The 19,061-nt window shown below is 29.5% G+C and overlaps 1 protein-coding gene across 1 annotated transcript in view; it reads left to right on the top strand.

The window, feature by feature from the left end:
* LOC142326205 (uncharacterized) overlaps positions 1 to 19,061 on the top strand; it is a 385,017-nt gene that overhangs the window by 316,928 nt on the left and 49,028 nt on the right. Inside the window, exon 3 of the mRNA XM_075368490.1 lies at positions 2,779 to 2,974. Coding sequence (XP_075224605.1) covers positions 2,779 to 2,974 — 196 coding nt within the window. The remainder of the gene's footprint in view (positions 1 to 2,778; positions 2,975 to 19,061) is intronic.

Below are 19,061 nucleotides of genomic sequence, written 5' to 3' on the forward strand. Positions count from 1 at the left end.
GCATGTATATACTCATTAATCTCAATAATGTGAAACAAATGTAGCTACGCATATAACAATAAAATAAATGAGTTATATCTAAATCTGTAATAAAATGTGTATATATTAAAAATATAATTGAATATATTAACGAAGTTATTGATCCAGCGGCAAGTTTCAAACACTGGAAGGTGTAATTAGGCACAGTTATTCGAACACTCTTTAACAGTAAAAAAATCTTTAACATTGGTAAAGAAATTGTAAGCCCTTATAAGAAAGAATACCGCAGCTGCTTTGATGCAACGCCGTGGTAACTGTTGAGAGTTTAGAACAAGGATTAGTAAATGAAGAGAACGATAAAACATTCCTTATTTTTTTTTTTAGAATAAGAAATGATTGATATTGATCCGATCTGAAAAATAAAACCAAAACAAAAATTTAGCTTCAGAATTTCTAACCTTTGAAAACTTTGAAGATGAATGGAATGGATAACTAGTCATATTTTCTTAACAACATTCTCTTTTAAATGTTCTTCTTTTTTATAATAAATTGATATCATTTTCTTGTGTAAAATATCGGTAAAAAAATAAGATCGGCTATCCGGATTGGGCCTCCCGAACGGAGGACAATAGAAAATATAAAAACCATAACATTTATTGATTTAGAATTTTAAATTTTAGAAACTTAAGATATAACTAGAACTGATATTTAAGTTGGAACCATCAAATTAAGCTAAAAAGACTTTAATTAAAACAATTTGTTCAAAATAATATGTATTATATTCAATATACATATTGGATACACGCATTAAAAGAAGATTAAAAAAAAAATCGTATATGTAATTATCGTACGTTATCTTAAAGGAATATTACATGTGAAAAATTTCAAGAAAAAAGTTTATTTTTTAAAAAAAATTGAATATTTCCTAATTTTGAAGTGATTTTGGAGAGTGAACAATCCCTAAATAAGAAATTTTCAAAAAATGAAGAGCAAAACGGCGAAGGTATTTCCAAAATATATTCACGTACCAAATTTCTTCAAATTTGGTCAAACCGTTCAGGCTATCAATACACCCACAGACAGATTATAGTTCTATCAATACACCCACAGATAGATTAACAGGCATCATTGTGAAAGCCATTCTGGATTTAGGACGCTTAAAATGGATTTTCCAATTGAAATCCAAAATGCAATTTTTGGTCAATTACATATACGTATGAATGTTTTCTTATATATTTATTTATCAAAGTCTGCTCTTAAATTTGAGTCGGAACATTATCATTTTTTCTTTATTCATATTTATTCTAAAATTAACTAACAAAGTTTCTCTAATTTTTCTATTAAGCCTGTATTTTTAATTGAGAATTAACTGAAAGAAATGATGGAATATATTAAACCGGTCAAATGGAAAAAAAGAGATTAAATTTACTCAAAAAACGTATTAAGATATTATTCCACAGATTAAACGTTAATGAAGAACTCGATCACAGGAAAAAAAAAATTATAATTACAGTAATAATTATTTTTCAAATATTATTTTTATTTGATATTAATAACACAATTCACAATATTCTCTTCTTGATGATACTTTCCCTTTCTTTTTCCTGTTTAGCCTCCGGTAACTACCGTTTAGATAATACTTCAGAGGATGATATGTATGAATGTAAATGAAGTGTAGTCTTGTACATTGTCAGTTCGACCATTCCTGAGATGTGTAGTTAATTGAAACCCAACCACCAAAGAACACTGGTATCCACGATCTAGTGTTCAAATTCGTATAAAAGTAACTGACTTTACTAGGATTTGAACCTTAGAACTCTCGACTTCGAAATCAGCTGATTTGTGATGACGAGTTCACCACTAGACTAACCCGGTTGGTTTGATTTGAAAGACTGAGAAATTATTACTTTACCAAGGAAGTTGAAAACACGGTCTTTTTTATTTTATTTATTTTCTGTTTTAAAATTATTATTTTTAAAAGTGTATTTCAGTATCTTTTTTATTCGCCAGTGTTCCTACCTGTCATGCCTGACAGCTGGTGATCCGATTCATATTCCACGGGACTATTTCCCGCCATAGTTCACGGTCCTCTGCCATTTGAATCAATGTGACTAACGTTTCTTAAGTCGCCTCTTGAATTTGGTCCAGCTATCTTTTCGGCGCGCTTCCGCGTGACCTGCTGCCCTCAATTTTTCCCTGAACACCTAGCTTAGCTTCTCAAGATTTTCGCGGGACCTACGACTATATGGCCTAAAAAGCGGAGGATGCGCTGGAAGTATATTGCGGACAACTTCCTCTGTACCCCAGCTCGTTTATAAATCTTTTTTTTTTAATTTAAGGTAAAAAAAAAAATGTAAAATTATTCTGTAAAATTTGATTATAATTTTACGAAAGAGTTAACAATTTTATAAGTAATAACATAGATTGTTTTCATTTAAATAATTTTAAAATTATGTAATGGATAAAAATAAGATTTTAGAAAAATCTTTATAGTTTTTTGGATGATATAACAAATCGTTTAAAATCTACTGGGTTGGTATTAAAAAAAATACAGTTGATCTTGGAATAATTTAGAAAATATTTCGCAAGGAAAATTGAAAATATTTTTAACTTTACATCCTCGAATCAAAAGCCTTTGTCATTTTGTAACTATTTAAAATTGATAATTTTTATTTATAAAGATTAAAATTTTCTGTTAATTGGAAAATATTTTGCCCATATTACGGTTAATCGTTTTTTCTACGCAAATAACCAGTAAATCACGCTCTTATCTATTTCCCTTTGTTTTGTTTGTTACAGTTCATTCGTTACCGAATCTGACAGTTCTCAGTTTATCAGGATGTAGTAAAGTAACAGATGAGGGTGTTGAATTGATTGCTGAGAATTTACAGAAGTTGAGATGTTTAGATTTATCATGGTGTCCTAGAATAACGGACGCTGCTTTAGAATACATCGCTTGCGATTTAAACATGCTTGAAGAACTTACATTAGACAGGTAAGTTTAACTTATTCTATAATTTTCTATTAGTATTACTTTTCTTTTATGAAATAAAATAACCTTATTCATTTATGTGCATGAAATTATCCACATTAGCCATCGTAGTCATTACTTTATTAATATTTATAATTCCCTCTGAGACCGTTAATGCTGAACAGCTCAGGAATTTTCCTGTTTAGTAACTTTTTTTACGAATTGTAGTTGATTTGATATTATTTTTCATTAAAAATATATCAAAGAAAAAAAGATTTATTTTTCTTAGTTAATTACCATTTGAATCTACATTAATCCTTTATATTTATATACTCGTACTACTAATATCTACCTAATTTATATTAATTAGTTAAATCTTTTACTGATTACCGACGCAAACATAAACACACATATACATACACAACACACACACATACACACACTCTCGCACTCATAACTATATCTCCGTAACCCCTTGGGTTAGAAACTTTAAACTTTCTAGAAAGTTCTCTTTTGTGATATAAATGTTCTCTAAGAAGAGATTTATAGAAACTCGCATAGTAAGATGCTGAAGCAGGGAGGGTGGAAATCTTCTCCAACGATTTCCGTATCTGAGAAACGAATTTAGGTAGAAACTTGAAATTTAGTATGAAGTTTCATCATTAAATGAAAGACGTAAGACAAGTTTATTTTTTCAAAACAAGTTTTCATAAAGATTATAAATCGTGAAATTTTGCTTCAACATGGTGCAAAAGTTTATTTTAATTATAGTACAGTACAAAAAACATCTGAATATTTTTTTTTTTTTTTTAAATCGAACTATACTCCGTAAAGGTTAAAGGAGGTATTTTATTTAAATGTAAAAACTTACCTGGAAAATCATTTTGTGTAATATTCTCAACCAGAGTATTCATTTATTTTATTTTTATTGTATCATTTCCCTTAACTCAAAGTATTCTTTTAAGTAAATAAATTAACTGCATTTCTAGACAATATGTTTTATAAATTTTACGTATTAATAAGGATGTGAAATCAAATTTCATTACTGTTTTAACGTTTTCCTAAAATTTCAATCCTGAAATTAAATTAGTGTTACAATCATTGAATTGTGCTTTAATCTGTCTTATATATATAGTCAAATAAATAGTTTGGTTCTGAAGATATTTGGAAGAGTTAAAAGAAGAATTCAAATTCAAATGAGATGAATTCGATAAATTTAGTGGTAATGCAAACTATGAAACTAAAATTTCAAAACAATAATTAATCGATTTTTAATTAATTATTTTTTTAAAATTAAATATAGGCTTAATGTTTTCTAATAAACAAAGTTAATTTTTTCTAAATATTTAAAAGGTTTCTTAAGCATAACAAGCATATATATTATTACGTATATCAAACATAAGGCTTACAACTTAAATAAACCGAGTAAACAATTTTTAATTTGATGAAAAACCCGGATCATGATTACTAATGGGAAGAGATCTCCATGGAGATATTCAGGAAACGTTTTTGTGTGTTGTAGACTTAGATTTTTTTTCTCAAATATAAAATTACCTACGGATTATCATAGAAAAAAAATTATACAGTAAAAATCCCACTTTAATTAATTTTTTATTCTCTTTTATTTTGTATTTAATTTTTTTAATTTCACATTTCTACTTGACTCCCCCCCCCCCCGTAATCAAAATTATGTTTTGAGGTTAAGTAATAAATAATTAATTTAATAAGTAAAACCCGTATTTAAAGATTTAATTTTCATGAAATTTCACTTTTTTTAAAAATAATTATATTTACTTTTCCAGCTATATATTAATATTTTTTAGCTTTGCAGTATACAAGGGAAGTTGTAATAGTCGAGTCAAGTTTTGCATGCTCCACCGGGTAGGTCTAGTGGTGAACGCGTCTTCACAAATCCGCTGATTTGGAAGTCGAGAGTTCCAGCGTTCAAGTCCTAGTAAAGACAAATATTTTTACTCGGATTTGAATACTAGATCTTGGATACCGGTGTTCTTTGATGGTTGGATTTCAGTTAACCACACATCTCAGGAATGGTCGAACTGAGAATGTACAAGACTTACACTTCATTTACACTCATACATATCATCCTCATTCATCCTCTGAAGAATTATCTTAACGGTAGCTACCGGAGGCTAAACAGGAAAAAAGAGAGAAGTTTTGCATGCTGGGGTTTTTACAGATCTTAACGTATAATGACTTCTAACAAAAAATACAATTTTACCATTGAAAACTTCTGGAAGGATATATGTATTTACGTAAGTTGTTCTGTTTTTTATAAGATATCTTCAGATTGATGGACCGATTTGGATCAAATTTGAGGTAAGGGGTTTCATATATTGAACATGATGTCATTTAGTTTTGATCACAATCATCAAGGGGACAGAGAAATACGGACTTTATGCCTTTCGAATTTCAAAGTTTTTCTCAAAAATTAGATAATTTTTTTCGTTTAACGTATGCCCCTTAGTCAACAAAGAGACTTTCTTATGGCGTTCGGTCTTATTCAAAAACCCATAATGGGGATGGAGCAAAGAACCTTTTTTACTTTTTTCAGTTTAGGACTCTTTAGAATGCAAATTCTTGTACTAATTAAATAATTCCATTAATTAGTATGATTATGTATGGGAAAATTTCATTCGAGTTGAGGATAATAAGTCTAATCTTCGTTTGCAATTTTTTTTTATCAATTGTTTTGCTTGATATCTTCAGACTGAATTAACCGACTTCTGTGAAATTTTGTACAATGACTCCTGAATGCTGATCATTGGCGGCATTTTATTCTGAATATCATTGGTTGGGATGTTTCGGTCATCGTAGTTCCAGTATCTCAAAATTTTACTCAGATTAGAATAATTTTTTTACGTAATTCTTTACTTGCATACTTACGTACTTTAATGTTCCATTTAATTTTTCTATTAATAATCTGAGACTAAAATATAAAATTATAATTGTTTCTCTATTATAAAAGAGGTATTAAAAGAATACCAGGTTGTTCAACAAAATATAATTTTAATTAAACTCACTTTAACCAACAGTGTTCAAATTTCTAGGTGAAGTCATCGAAGCATTTCAAATAAAAACAGGACCAAGAAAAGAAAATGGTCTTTCACCAATACTTTTCAACTTGGTTTTAGATAGTCATGAAAACCTTCTGCAAAAATAATGATTCAAGTGCAGAAATAAGAACAAATAACGTCAAGATAAAATGTCTTGCAGACGACCTACCTCTTTGCAGAATCAGAACAAGAAGTAATCAACCATATTAACCGATTGAAAGAAGTAACTGTAAAAAAAATTTACAGATCTCCTTCTCAAAGACAGAAATGATGACAAGTACCAGTAAATATCTCAAAAAGACAATAAAAACAAAATATGGCAAAGTTAATATCACAGAGTATTTTAAATGTTTTGGAGAAATATTTAGTAGAAACAGAACAGATAAACTAGTAACTGAGACAAAAATAAAAAAACAAATTAGAACTACTTTTTTTCACATAAAATATTTACCATAAAAAAAACCTTTCTGTAAATGTAAAATTAAGGCACTAAATGACAGTTGTGAGACCAATTCTCTTGCAGAGCATGGCAACTCTACAAATATGACTGGAATAGAAAGTTTACTCAAAATAGAAAGAAGAATTTATGGTCCAAGAAGAATACTGACAGATCAAATAAAAAGATATACGTTAAAATTGAAGACCTGAAAGTAAAAATAAGAAAACGACGATAGAATTCTATGGACACATGATCCGAATGAAACAATCAGCATTAAAAAAAGATTTAAAATAAACTCTGGAACTGCAAAGATCAAGGTGGCTGTGTTGAACAAAGAATTCAAAAAGTTCAAGTTATAGAAAAATACTTTCTAGGTCGAAAAGAAAACAAAAAGAAAATTTTTGAACTAAAGCTTCCTGTAGGTGAAAAGTAAAAACTCAACACAGGAGAATGGACTGAAGATAAAGGATTAAACAATCCGAAAGAATGAAGAACTCGTGGAAGAAAAAGAAAGAAACTACGGAAATGATATTTGCGGGGTCCTTCAAGCCCTATCCGCGGAGAAAAAAAATAGTTATTATAAATTTTTTTTTCTTAATGTAAATTGTAAATGTTATAATTGCTGCACATTGAATCGAATCCGTATATTTTCATTTAGTGAAACTAAACATCTTCCCATTTTCTTGCAAGATATTTAAAAAGGAAAAACAGTTACCCTTTCTTTTTTTTCTATTAGTACATTTAATTAAAAACAGTTTTTCAAATATATACAATACATACGTATTAGTTCATCCATGTTCCACTGACCTAAAATAAAATTTGAAAGAAAGAAAAAAGTAAATATATATATGTACATAAACAACACGTTCTGTTTTCTTTCGTTAAAAAAAAAGCAAAGTAAAATTTTATTGAATTAAATCACGCACAACTGCATGCAACATATAAACAGTATTGAATATTCTTTTTTTAAACATAAGTAGTACTTACAGATATGAAAAATAATGATATACTGGTACTACACAATCACTAGCCTACATGCATGCATAGATTTCTTATGTACACATGCATGCATACATATTTATATTATCAGTTATGCAAATTAGGTTTTATTGCCTACAATTATGTTGAAGGTCGTAAAAATCTTTCAAGAAACTTTTATTATATACTATCCGGTCAGAACTCCGCCTTGTGGTCCCCCGCAGTGTTCGTTACCCTCATAGTTGTGAGAATAATATTGATAAATAACAATTAATATATTCAGGCTTTATAGAAACCTGAAAAAGAAACTACTAACTTATAAACTGAAGTACGTAGACCATTGACGAAAATTTCGTAAGTTATTTCTGTTGTCATGGTGACAGAAGTATAATAAAGTAAAAGGATTAATCTTTTTTCTTCATATCTTTAATTATGATACCTTTAATTATGTAATTATATCTTTATCTTTAATTATGATTCTTTAATTATGAAAATTTCACCTCCAAATGGGCTAGGGTCTTGATCTATGGCTTAAAACATTCCCTGTTATAACGCCGATTATATTCTGCAAATTGGAAAACAATCGGTTGGTTGGTTCTCGCGTGATGCCAGAACAAGCAGACAGACAGACAGACAAACAAAGAAACTTTCGAATTTATATATAAAATAACTTTAACTACTGAGTTGTACTTATGAAAAAATGGTTTTACTTTAATGTGAAGAGGTCTGTTTTTTACTTCATTTTTTCCGTCTTTAGCTGTAAAAAGTTTTGATTGTTACACCAACTTTTCTCTGAATTATTAATTTTATTGAAATCGTCGATATTAAGATCGTTTTCTTTTCTTTTCATAGAAAGGTAAAGAAAAAGAACCTTATTATTTTCATGCATATACTTTTGTATTATTGTAAAATATTTTCAATATCATTTACGGTGTAATATATATATATGACATTATAGTTTCTAAGTTAATTTATTTTATGTTAACATTTTATTATTATTATTATTATTTAATTTTAATATATATATATATATATATATGTATATATATTGCCTCAAAACAGTTTATTTGACTAATACTCTTTTCCAATCATAGCGAGATCACGCCTCACCAGTATCAATAAAACACCAACGTCCTGATTACAAGAGAACTTAATGGCAATTACGATATAACTTCATCTCGATTTTACAGCAATAATGTAGTAACAAAAACTGATCAACATCGATCCTGTAATTTAAACAAAAATTTATTTTATTTTACCAGAATTTAGCAGTATTTGGGAATGATAAATGCAAAGAAGAAATCTGAGGATGAGATTAACTCCAACAACCGGTGGTTAAACAACTTCTGGAATTTACCAGAAAGTAGCAGCCTAGCCTTTGGTAGATGTGAAATAAGGATAATGTACAATAGTCGAAGCCACATTTCATAAAGCGGTTCAGCATAGTAAAAAATTTTAGTTTTTTCTGGTTGTAGTTCCATTACATTTCATCAGCATTTATTTTAGACAATAGCTACCAATGCCAGATAAATACAAATATACTGTATCGATAGCTTCATCCGTGTTTTAGATATCGACCGTTAAAGTGTTCAGATGGGTTTAAACGGCCGTCCCCAACTTCTATTTAAGATAAATATTTAAGTTTCTCCCGTTCAAATCTATATTGAAATCATATGTAATATAACCATTATTCCGTTTAATAAAGATGAAGTTATCTTTGTAGGCGACAGTAATTTCAACACAACTCGTAGTAGTTTCTTTGATACAGTAATCAGCTGCGTTTATTCTGGTAACGTAATCACACTCGGGTTTTCTGTAATTAAGTCATTTCTAGATATTCCGGACACCTTACCCTAGAGTGTCCCTATATAGTTCACTTCAGGAATAGGTAGCTTCATTCAGGTTAAAAAAAACCTGCTAAGTAATAGTAAAAAAATTAAGAATTATTACTAAGAGATTTTGTCCGTGTTAGTTCCTTTTTTTCTGTGAAAAAAATTAAAAACTAAAATTGTTAATAATCATTAAAAAAAATATATATATATATACATATATTAGTATTAAAATTTTGATGCACCTTTATTTACAGTTACTTTATATATCACTAATAATAATAAATTAACTGATCTTAGCGTTCTATAATACACACAAAAAAAATACTGATGTGTTTTACATTTAAAACAAATAGGATAAACTAAATCCATTCTTCGCCAAAGTAATATGAATTCTCTTTGGTTACAGCATTTGGCTCGCAGTTCTACGATAACATTAAATTACAAGAATTATCTTCATAATGGATGACTTCTTTCTAAGTTAGTTATTGATAAAGAACACTGCAAAACGTTTAGAAATTTAATTAATTAGTTGCTCACATATAATTATTTCAATTACAATTTCATTCTAAACAACTTTGACCTTTGTGGCAATCTTCTTTTTTTCTTACTAGTACGTAATTTTTTATTTTTCTATCTAAATAATAACTTTACAATTCTGTTAATTACAACGTATGACTATTATTTTAACGTAACTTATTATTAAAGTTCATTAAATGTAAGATACTCACTAGCACCAATTATGAAATTCTAATAAACTGATAGTTCACGGTACACTTCGGTAAAGCTTAGAGTAAATCCAGAATATTAAACAACGGTTTTCCCCACAGATCAGTACTTGTATGCTTCCTGTTTAATTTATATTTTAATGGGTAACTTAAATAATCCTGTAGTAATTATAGACGATTTATTTAACTGATGAAACTTAAATCATCAAAACCAGAAATTAGCTGGTTTTCATTTTATCAATCTAAACGCTAATGTACGTATAATAGTTTCACTTTTTAGAGAGAGAGAGAGAGAGAGCAAAGCATTACTATAAGATATCTTTATATAATTCCGGGTAGTACTGTAATATTTCCGGAAGTTCCGGAAGCTAAATAGAAAAATAAAGTTAAAAATATTGTAATATACAGGTAACAAAGAAATAAAGCAAAATTGGAGCAGTACAACACATATCCGGTAGGAACTGTTAAAGAAGAGATGGTGGCTATTTTATGTGCTAATCAGTACTAGCCTTGGTGTATTTAGTGGCTGATTATTCAGTAAGAGTAAACATTATTACCCATATTATTGGGTAAACAAAGTAGACTTCCAGCTGAACAAGGCCGTAAAAAGTATTAATATTATTAAATAAGTAAGCAAATAAATCTTTATTCTGATTTATAAAAATCACATCAATATAATATAGATTATAAATATGTAAACAAATTATAAGATAAAATGTAGATATCTTTAAAGTCCACTTTAATTATTTAAATACAAATATAAGGAATAATGTTGAGGTAAATACATTAAATATAAGAATTTACTACAAAATCATTCACATTTCAAACATCGAAAATTATTTTGAGCGCATATTTTTGTACACGTTAAACGGGATGCAGATAATTTTTTTTTTGTTTTTCTTATTTTTAATTTGTGTTATTTAAAAATCCATTAGCAAAGTAATATTATTTCTGAAAAAGTCAAATTTGTAAGTATATTTCAAATTTATTGGCGGAAAGATTTTTCAAATGGTTCGATAATTTATTAAAATGGCAACGGAAGCAAAATAAAGCTCTTCAAAATTCGAAATGTTGTGTTGAGTTATACAAAAACAGTTCTGTTATGTAGTTTTGTAAAGGTGGATATTTTTATTTTTTAAGAATAAGTTACCATTCTTTTTAGCAAAGATTGCATAAATATAAACACAATGATAAGTTAACATATTTAATTTTTTTTAAATATGTATACACGATTTATACTTCTGAGCGCTAGATAATGATCAGATAGCCCATTTTTGTATCTTAAAAACTCGTTCTGATTTTATGGGGGTACCCCAAGAGAGATAACATTATACTCGTAATTTATACGAGAATATATGTAAGCATTAATAATGATGACAAGCTTACCGTTTTGTCATCTTCAGAACAAAACAATGAGCTTAATTTTGTTACAAACGAACTTGTCATCTAATAAAACAGTCCTGAAATTTATCTTTATGGGCAACAAAAATAATATCGTTATCGTTAATGGGAATTCCATCCACTCGAACGGTAACGTTACGTCTACCTGAGAATCACAATGTAACAGTTTAATCCATATATAAAGTTAGATGGATACAAACCCATCCAGTGAATAATTTTTTGAATTACTATCATACAATTTTCAATTCCTTTTAAATAATTATCTCCAGATATAAATAAAGTAACGTTGTCTGCGAGAAGAGTTAAATGGACGGCTCAAGATTTTGAAACAAGTCATTAATAAACAATAAAAAGATCAACGGAACGAGACATTTCCCTGAAACACTGTGCGTTTTATATTTTGAAATGAGAGCTAAATTGTACAGGGTGTCCCATATAAAACGCAACCCAACCTTATATTGGTAGGTAATGAAATAATAAAAAGGCATGTGTAAATGTAAATGTAATTTTTATTATTACCATCCATTACCTTACATTTAGAGTAAATGTTGGAAGTGGCCGCCATCTTCTTGAATACAAGCTTCAGTTCTTTTTACAGCGTTTCTTGCAACTTTTTTCAAAGTTTGTGGCTGGATATTTAATACAGTTTGTTCAATATTGACTTTCAATTGTTCAAGTGTTCGTGGTTTGTTGCTGTAGGCTTTTTCTTTGAGGTAACCCCGTAGAAAAAAATCCGCCGCAGTCAAATGTTTAGATCTTGGTAGCCACAAGCCTCGACCGATAACACGATTACCAAAGAATTCCTCGACGAAATCAGAAGTTGAACCTGCGTAGTGCGATGTCGCACCGTCATGTTGTAGCCAGCAGTGTCAGTCTTCCTCTTCCAAGAGTGCAATGAACTGAAATAAAATATCCTGATATCGTTCTGCATTAATGGTGTACTCGAAAAAAATAGGACCGATTATTTTCTTCCACGATATCGCGCACCACACGCCCGACTTCTGCGGGTATAATTGTTTTTCGTGATAAACGTGGGGATTTTCAGCACTCCAAATTCTACTGTTTTGGCTGTTTACGTACCCATCCAAATGAAACCGTGCTTCATCTGTGAAAAATAACGAATCCATAACATTAATTCCCTCACGCAGAAATCGACGGAACCATTGACAATATTGTAGCCGTTTTTCTTTGTCGGGCTCAAGAAGTCGATGAACCGTTTGAATGCGATAACGTCGTAATTGTAATTGTTTGGTCGCCCGATGAACAGTTTATTTAGATAAACTAATTTCAGCAGACAACGTCTTATCGATTTATTTGGCGAGGCGAGTAATCGGTCTTTGATTTCAGTGACTGTATCTGTATTCAACACTGACACAGATCTTTTGTGTTCCTTGTTATTAACAGAACCAGTCTCTCTAAATTTTGCAACTAACCTTAATACTGATGTTTTGTTAGGAGCTGGTTTATCTGGGTACTTATGGCGAAACAAATCTTGCACTGCGACCACTGATTTCGTACTGAAGTACGACTCAACAATGAAAACACCTTCATCTAGCGAAAACACCATTTTGTCTCTAGCAATACACTGAACGTTATGATTGCATTGTTGTTACTATCGGTAGTAACCGATCATTATCGGTGCAGTTCTACTGCATCGCCGCGATGTTCAGATGTTGTAGATAACAATACTTTATTTTTAAACTATACCAAGTACTATGTGTTTCCAAAAAAAATTATAAAACTGGAAGTTTTACAGAATTATAACACATTCGAATTCCATGTTTAAAATTCACCCTAAAAAAATACGAAGGAAGTTTTTAAACAATCTAAAACAGTAGATTTTGGATAATTTTGTATGCGTTGTGTTTGATTGCACAACTTTGTATTCAGGACTAGTGAAATTGAATCGGTCGTGATTATTTTTTCATGATGTGTTCCACTTAATGAAACAAATAATTTCTGTTTAATTTTTATTGACATTTAGCTTTTAAATCATTGTAGTTAACAAAAGAAAATAAACAATAAAAACCATTCTTGGCTTCATAACCTAATTAAGAAACATTTTTCAGGTTTTTTTTAAAAACTCCAGGACTACCGTTAGGTATTACTTCAGAGGATGAGATGAATGATTTGTAGCGTATGTGAAAATTCCATGCCTGACCGGGATTTGAACCCGGGATTTCCGGATGAAAGATTTTTTCAGACATTTAAATGAATCTAAGTAGCCGTTTCGATAAAAAAAACGACATGGATTTTTATTAACATTTCTAAAACATAAGTAACGATTTAAACGGAAATAATTTATAGTTACTATACATATTTTAAAATTAGTCTTATACGAATTGGTTTACCCAAGTATCCATTGCTGCGTTAAGTTTCATTATACAATTAAAAACCCAACTCGCAGACGTGTAGGCTCTAAAATATAAATATTTATCTAATTTGTGCATTCTTATCTACAAATTAGCATACCTCGCTTTCATACTGTTTCATTTCCATTTGAACTTGGAAACTAAACAAGGAAAATAAGCTTTTATTTTTTAGTAATTATCGCAATTTAATGATAAACTATTAAACTAATAGTTTTAAAGTTAATACCTAACTATTAGCTACAAATTGAGTTACGTGAACCGTTTATTTCTAATTACACTAATCTGTGCATTTATCGATTTGAAAATATTTTAAGGTTTTTGTACAGTTCTATCTCAATTTTTCTTCTTCGAGTGAAAATTAATTTCCGATTAGAAAACTCACTTTTAAAATGGTAAAATCAGATTATAGATTTTTTAATGCGGAAACCCGGACGTCGTATGCAATAATTTTATTTTTTATTTCATTTTATTTTTCCGTTCGAATACTTTTTATTTCCTCTTTTCATCGTTCACTTCTTTTACTTTTTCTTTTATCTTTTAACTAAGATATTTGGCACATCGCCTTTCGTATTTGGCAAAGGATACTGAGCAAGCATTTTATCTTGTCCGTTTTCAATATTGACTTTTTAGTGTTTAAACCTTTATCGTATAACTAGGATCCCTGTCACGGCTTCGTTCGCTCTGTATAATTACTTGCTTTTCCCGTCGCGGTCAGGAGATGTTTAGTCGGTCAGGCTAAACATCTGATGTTTCCGTCTAGCCAGAGGGCTCTGCCTCCTGGACCCCTCTGTGTTCATTAAATTCGTTCTTGTGAAAATAGAAATTAATAATTATAAATAAAAATTAAACCATTTTAATTTATTAAAAAAACCAGTGTATTGTAATTTCTTCGAGCAACAGTTTGGTCAGCACACGACATACTAATTGGTTTGTGCATTTCCTGTCGCAGCTACGCTCGCGAAATACATAATCAGAATTACAAACATAAATTACCATCACAATGCTATCATATCTCATAAAGATTGATTCAGTAGCGGTAGCATAAAACGGCAAAATTGCAAAAAACAATTTACGTTTTTCTACTCCTTAAAATACTAAAATTAAAAAAAAACCGGAAATCATTTTTATATATTTATCTGAAGAGTATTTTGCAAGCTCAAACCAACTGAATATCTAGTTTAGTATATCGAAAATGGTGAAAATTTACAATCACTGTTCAAATTTCTTTACCTCTCTTCACCCCATTCGACGTTGAATTTCAAAAAATCTAGAAATTGGTTGTTAGATAATCACATGAAGATTATGCAGACTAAAAGTCATGTTTATATCTCATTTGTTACTGAGAAATAAAAAAAAAAATAAAAAAATGTAAATTTCATGTTACTCCATTTTAACCCTTTAAACGGAATTTCAAAAACTTCTTAGAGTGCACTTGCACCGTAACGTGAACGTATATACAAATTTTGATCAATTTATCTTCAGTACTTTTTGCTAGGAATTGATTATGGATCACTGACATGTTGTTTTATATGTTTAGTTTAATGTCTTTCTTTTTTTCTGTATTATTGTTTATTTGTTTTAATTTCAAATTTTTGTTATTTATTCTTGTTATTTTATATTTTATTCCATTTATTTATTTATGATAAAAGTCTTTAATTAATTATTAGAAACTTCCTACATTTTTTTTATGAAACTTTACTATTTTTATGGAAATCTATCAGAAAATTTAACTAAGAAGAAAGATTATATCATCTAAGTAATAACCTTCTTACTTCAAAGAAACATTTGCAACAAAAACAAACTTAAATGTTTGGAAAAAATTAAGAATTAAAAAATGTGTAGTGTTGTAGATTGTTTTATTATATTAAATATTTCATTTAATTTTTGTAATCTTTTAAGTAATACATATGGGGAATTCAGAATTGGAAATGTAATAGTTGATCTTGATTTCTGATTACCCGTAATTATTTACCAGCTTAAAAAATTATGAATTTCATTGCAATAAAAGTTATCCCGATGTCGTTCGGTATTGTACTGATAAATCTATGTTGTTCAAATGAGAAGTTGCTATTAATATCTCTTAAACTTTACATCGCATCAACAGAATGTTGTTAAACTTTTCTGTAAATATTTTTATCATTTGTGGTAATATTTGTTAACCTTTGTGTAAATTAAATCAGTACAATCACTTATTAAAAGCAAATTATTTAGATTCCATTTTTAAAAGTTCAAAGACTTCTAGTTTAAAAAATCCCTTTCGGGACGCTGGAAGGCGGATTTAGATTTCACCTGTGCTAAGGAGGGGATAGAAAAGATTTCCACCTTAATGTTAAGAAAAAGTTCAAATTTATTCAATGCGATAATGGTTGCATATGAAACTTTTCACATGCAACCATGTGAAACTTTTTTTCACATGTTCAGCATACGACAAGCCCCATCTTCTTACATTTCCAGCAACATTTTGTTCATCCCTTGCCGTAAAGATTGGTCATATCAAAAATTGTTTCAAACAAAAGTTTTAGGTAATGTTTAGAGGACTAACAACCACTTTAAACAGATTCGATACTATGCCTATTAAGGTAGGTATGGTATTTTTGTGTTTAAAACCCCATTTTTTTCCACCCCCTGGGGCAATGATTAGTGATATCAGAAAAAATTACTTGGATACCTTTTACGCCCTTATTCAAAGAATAGTAAGAACTTTAAAGAAATTTGATATTTTACATAATAAGAAAGTTATAGCGATATTTTGTTTTTTTCGAAAAAGTCCCCCCATTTCCACCTCCATGGTCCGATTTTTCCCATTAACGAACTCAACCGAGATTTTGGGCCCTTATATTTTATGTATCAATTTGAAAGTGATTGGCGTAAAATTACGGCAGTTATCGTGTCCACAAGAAAGTTAAATATATACATAAACCTATATATACATAAACACTTTTGAACTGACGATGGTATTGAGGTCTGGAGGATGGGAAACGTGAAGATATGTCGAAATTTTCTGGAAGTCGAATCATGGTATCCATTATAATAGGTAGTTTTCTTATGAAATATACCTAAAATGATCAAATTGTTACATATGTTGCAACATTTTCTAATATTTTCTTTTTAACTGTAACAAAACAATTCAGAACATACATAACTAACTTCAACAAAAGGGGACGTTCTCAGTTCGACTTGAAAACTAAAGCAATCCGCCAATTTTTTACGTACAGACACGTTTAGATTAAACCTCTTGTTAGATCTATTTAAAGATCGTATGTTATGTATCTTTTTCTTATTTTTTCATCAAATTTCTGAAGATTTGTTGCCTTCTATGTTTCTCACAGCTAGAAAATAGTTTTAAGAGCAGACAGTTTTTGTAGGCCTACCTATATTTTAAATAAAATTCTTCATAACGCTAAATTTTTTCTATTGAAGTAAATTTCAAAAAATAATAAAAGTTATGTTAAAAAAAAGCTCACTAAAATTACAAATTTATAACTCTGCTCAATTATTTAAATTTCTACAATACGAAGCCGGTTCTATTACTAAAGGTTAGTGCTTTTTTGGTAATTATTAATCTTCAATCAGCTCTTACTTCAAAAAGTCAAATTTAAAGAAAAATTTTATATTATTATTTATTTATGATACATATTATTATATCGTTTTTGTTTTAAAAAAAAATTGTGTTTATTTACTGTAATTCCGTTTCCAATTTATAGAAAATATTTTATAACAAGCAACTTATACATTATTTTATAACATGTACACATTTTTTTTACGTACATTTACATTCTATCTAAAATATCATTACTATTTGAATTATCTTACAATGGTATCAATTCTGTACATTCGTGGTACACGAGAACTTCAATTATGCATTGCAATTTAGAACACGCTATTTCATACCATGTATTGATTTCACAACAACCGCATTATATGGCGTTACTATATTTTTTTATACGGTATTAAAATAAAAAATAAATGGAAATATAAAGTAAAATTGTCTAATTTTTCTTTCGTCGCAAAATAATTATAACGGTTTTAAAAATGGAATTTTTATGCGTTGTTTAAAACACGCGAATAAAGCTATAAAATTTCATAATACGTATATTTGCAATATAATTTAATTATTGAGTTTTATTTCTTAAAAAAAAAATTAAATATATATATACATTTCACGATATTGACAATATCAACATAAAACAGCAGGAAATTTGTGTAGTTCAGTGTAAGGCAGTATAGTCTTCTGTTTGAAATTCGAAAACGAATTGGTTCATCTTTGATCCATCTCTGGGGTTACATCAATAGACCTTTTCTTACATCTTATTCATTCATACAAAAAAATATATATTCTTGCAAATAGTTACAATTATGATTTCTTCGTGAAATAAGTATAATAGATGATAATACTTCCATTTCATATTTGTATCTTGAACTCTCTTTATAAACCTTTAGGTAGAAAATAACTACATTAACTACCTGACCGTCGCAAACCATAAGTTTTCTAGTGAGTATTTATCTGTAACCAAATTACATTTCATATGGTGTTGCAATCTTAAAATTTTCAACTTATACAATTCCCAACAGCTGATTATTTAGGCTCCATTTTATAAGGTTGCTCTTCAGTGAAGATCGACTGTCTATCTTTATGCGATTTTAATTCATATGTCATCTAATCGAGGTCGACAACTGCTGGAGGTTGCTTGAATAACCACAGCGATTCATTTTTTAATATCGTTTATTCCTACTTTTATTACACGACTGTCCAAAAAAGAGTGTAATGCATTTAGTGTGTATGTATGTTTGTATGTATGTACGTTTGTTTGTTCTACCGTAGCATCTCAACGGCTGAACCGATTTAGATGTATGATCCGCGTTGGAATCCTTACGTGTACAGGAGTGTTGTAGGTTATATTTACAATTTAATTAAATCAGCACATGCGACTCCCTCCGGAGAAGGGGGCGCATTTCTCCCTTCAAACAACTAGGGCCCCGTTTTGGCGTATTCCTGCTAGCCCATAAAGTGCTAGCACCAAAAGGACTTCAGCGGACGGTCTGAAGGGGAATCACGTTGGGAGCACCGGACTCAAAAAGCTTAATCTCCCACGGTCAGACCGAGTAATAAATTGAGAATGCTGGTCCAAACGGGTAAGAACGCAAATCACTAAACTAATCCATAAATAAAATTTAAAACCTATAACAGACATTAAAAGAAAACCCTTGAAACACGCCCGATTACAGAATCATACAGCAGCAAGGGACATCGTCCAGGCTCTGCGATTCGTAGGGATAAATGGTGATACTC

Source organism: Lycorma delicatula, chromosome 6 (genome assembly GCF_047948215.1).
Source record: "Lycorma delicatula isolate Av1 chromosome 6, ASM4794821v1, whole genome shotgun sequence".
Lineage (NCBI taxonomy): Eukaryota > Metazoa > Arthropoda > Insecta > Hemiptera > Fulgoridae > Lycorma > Lycorma delicatula.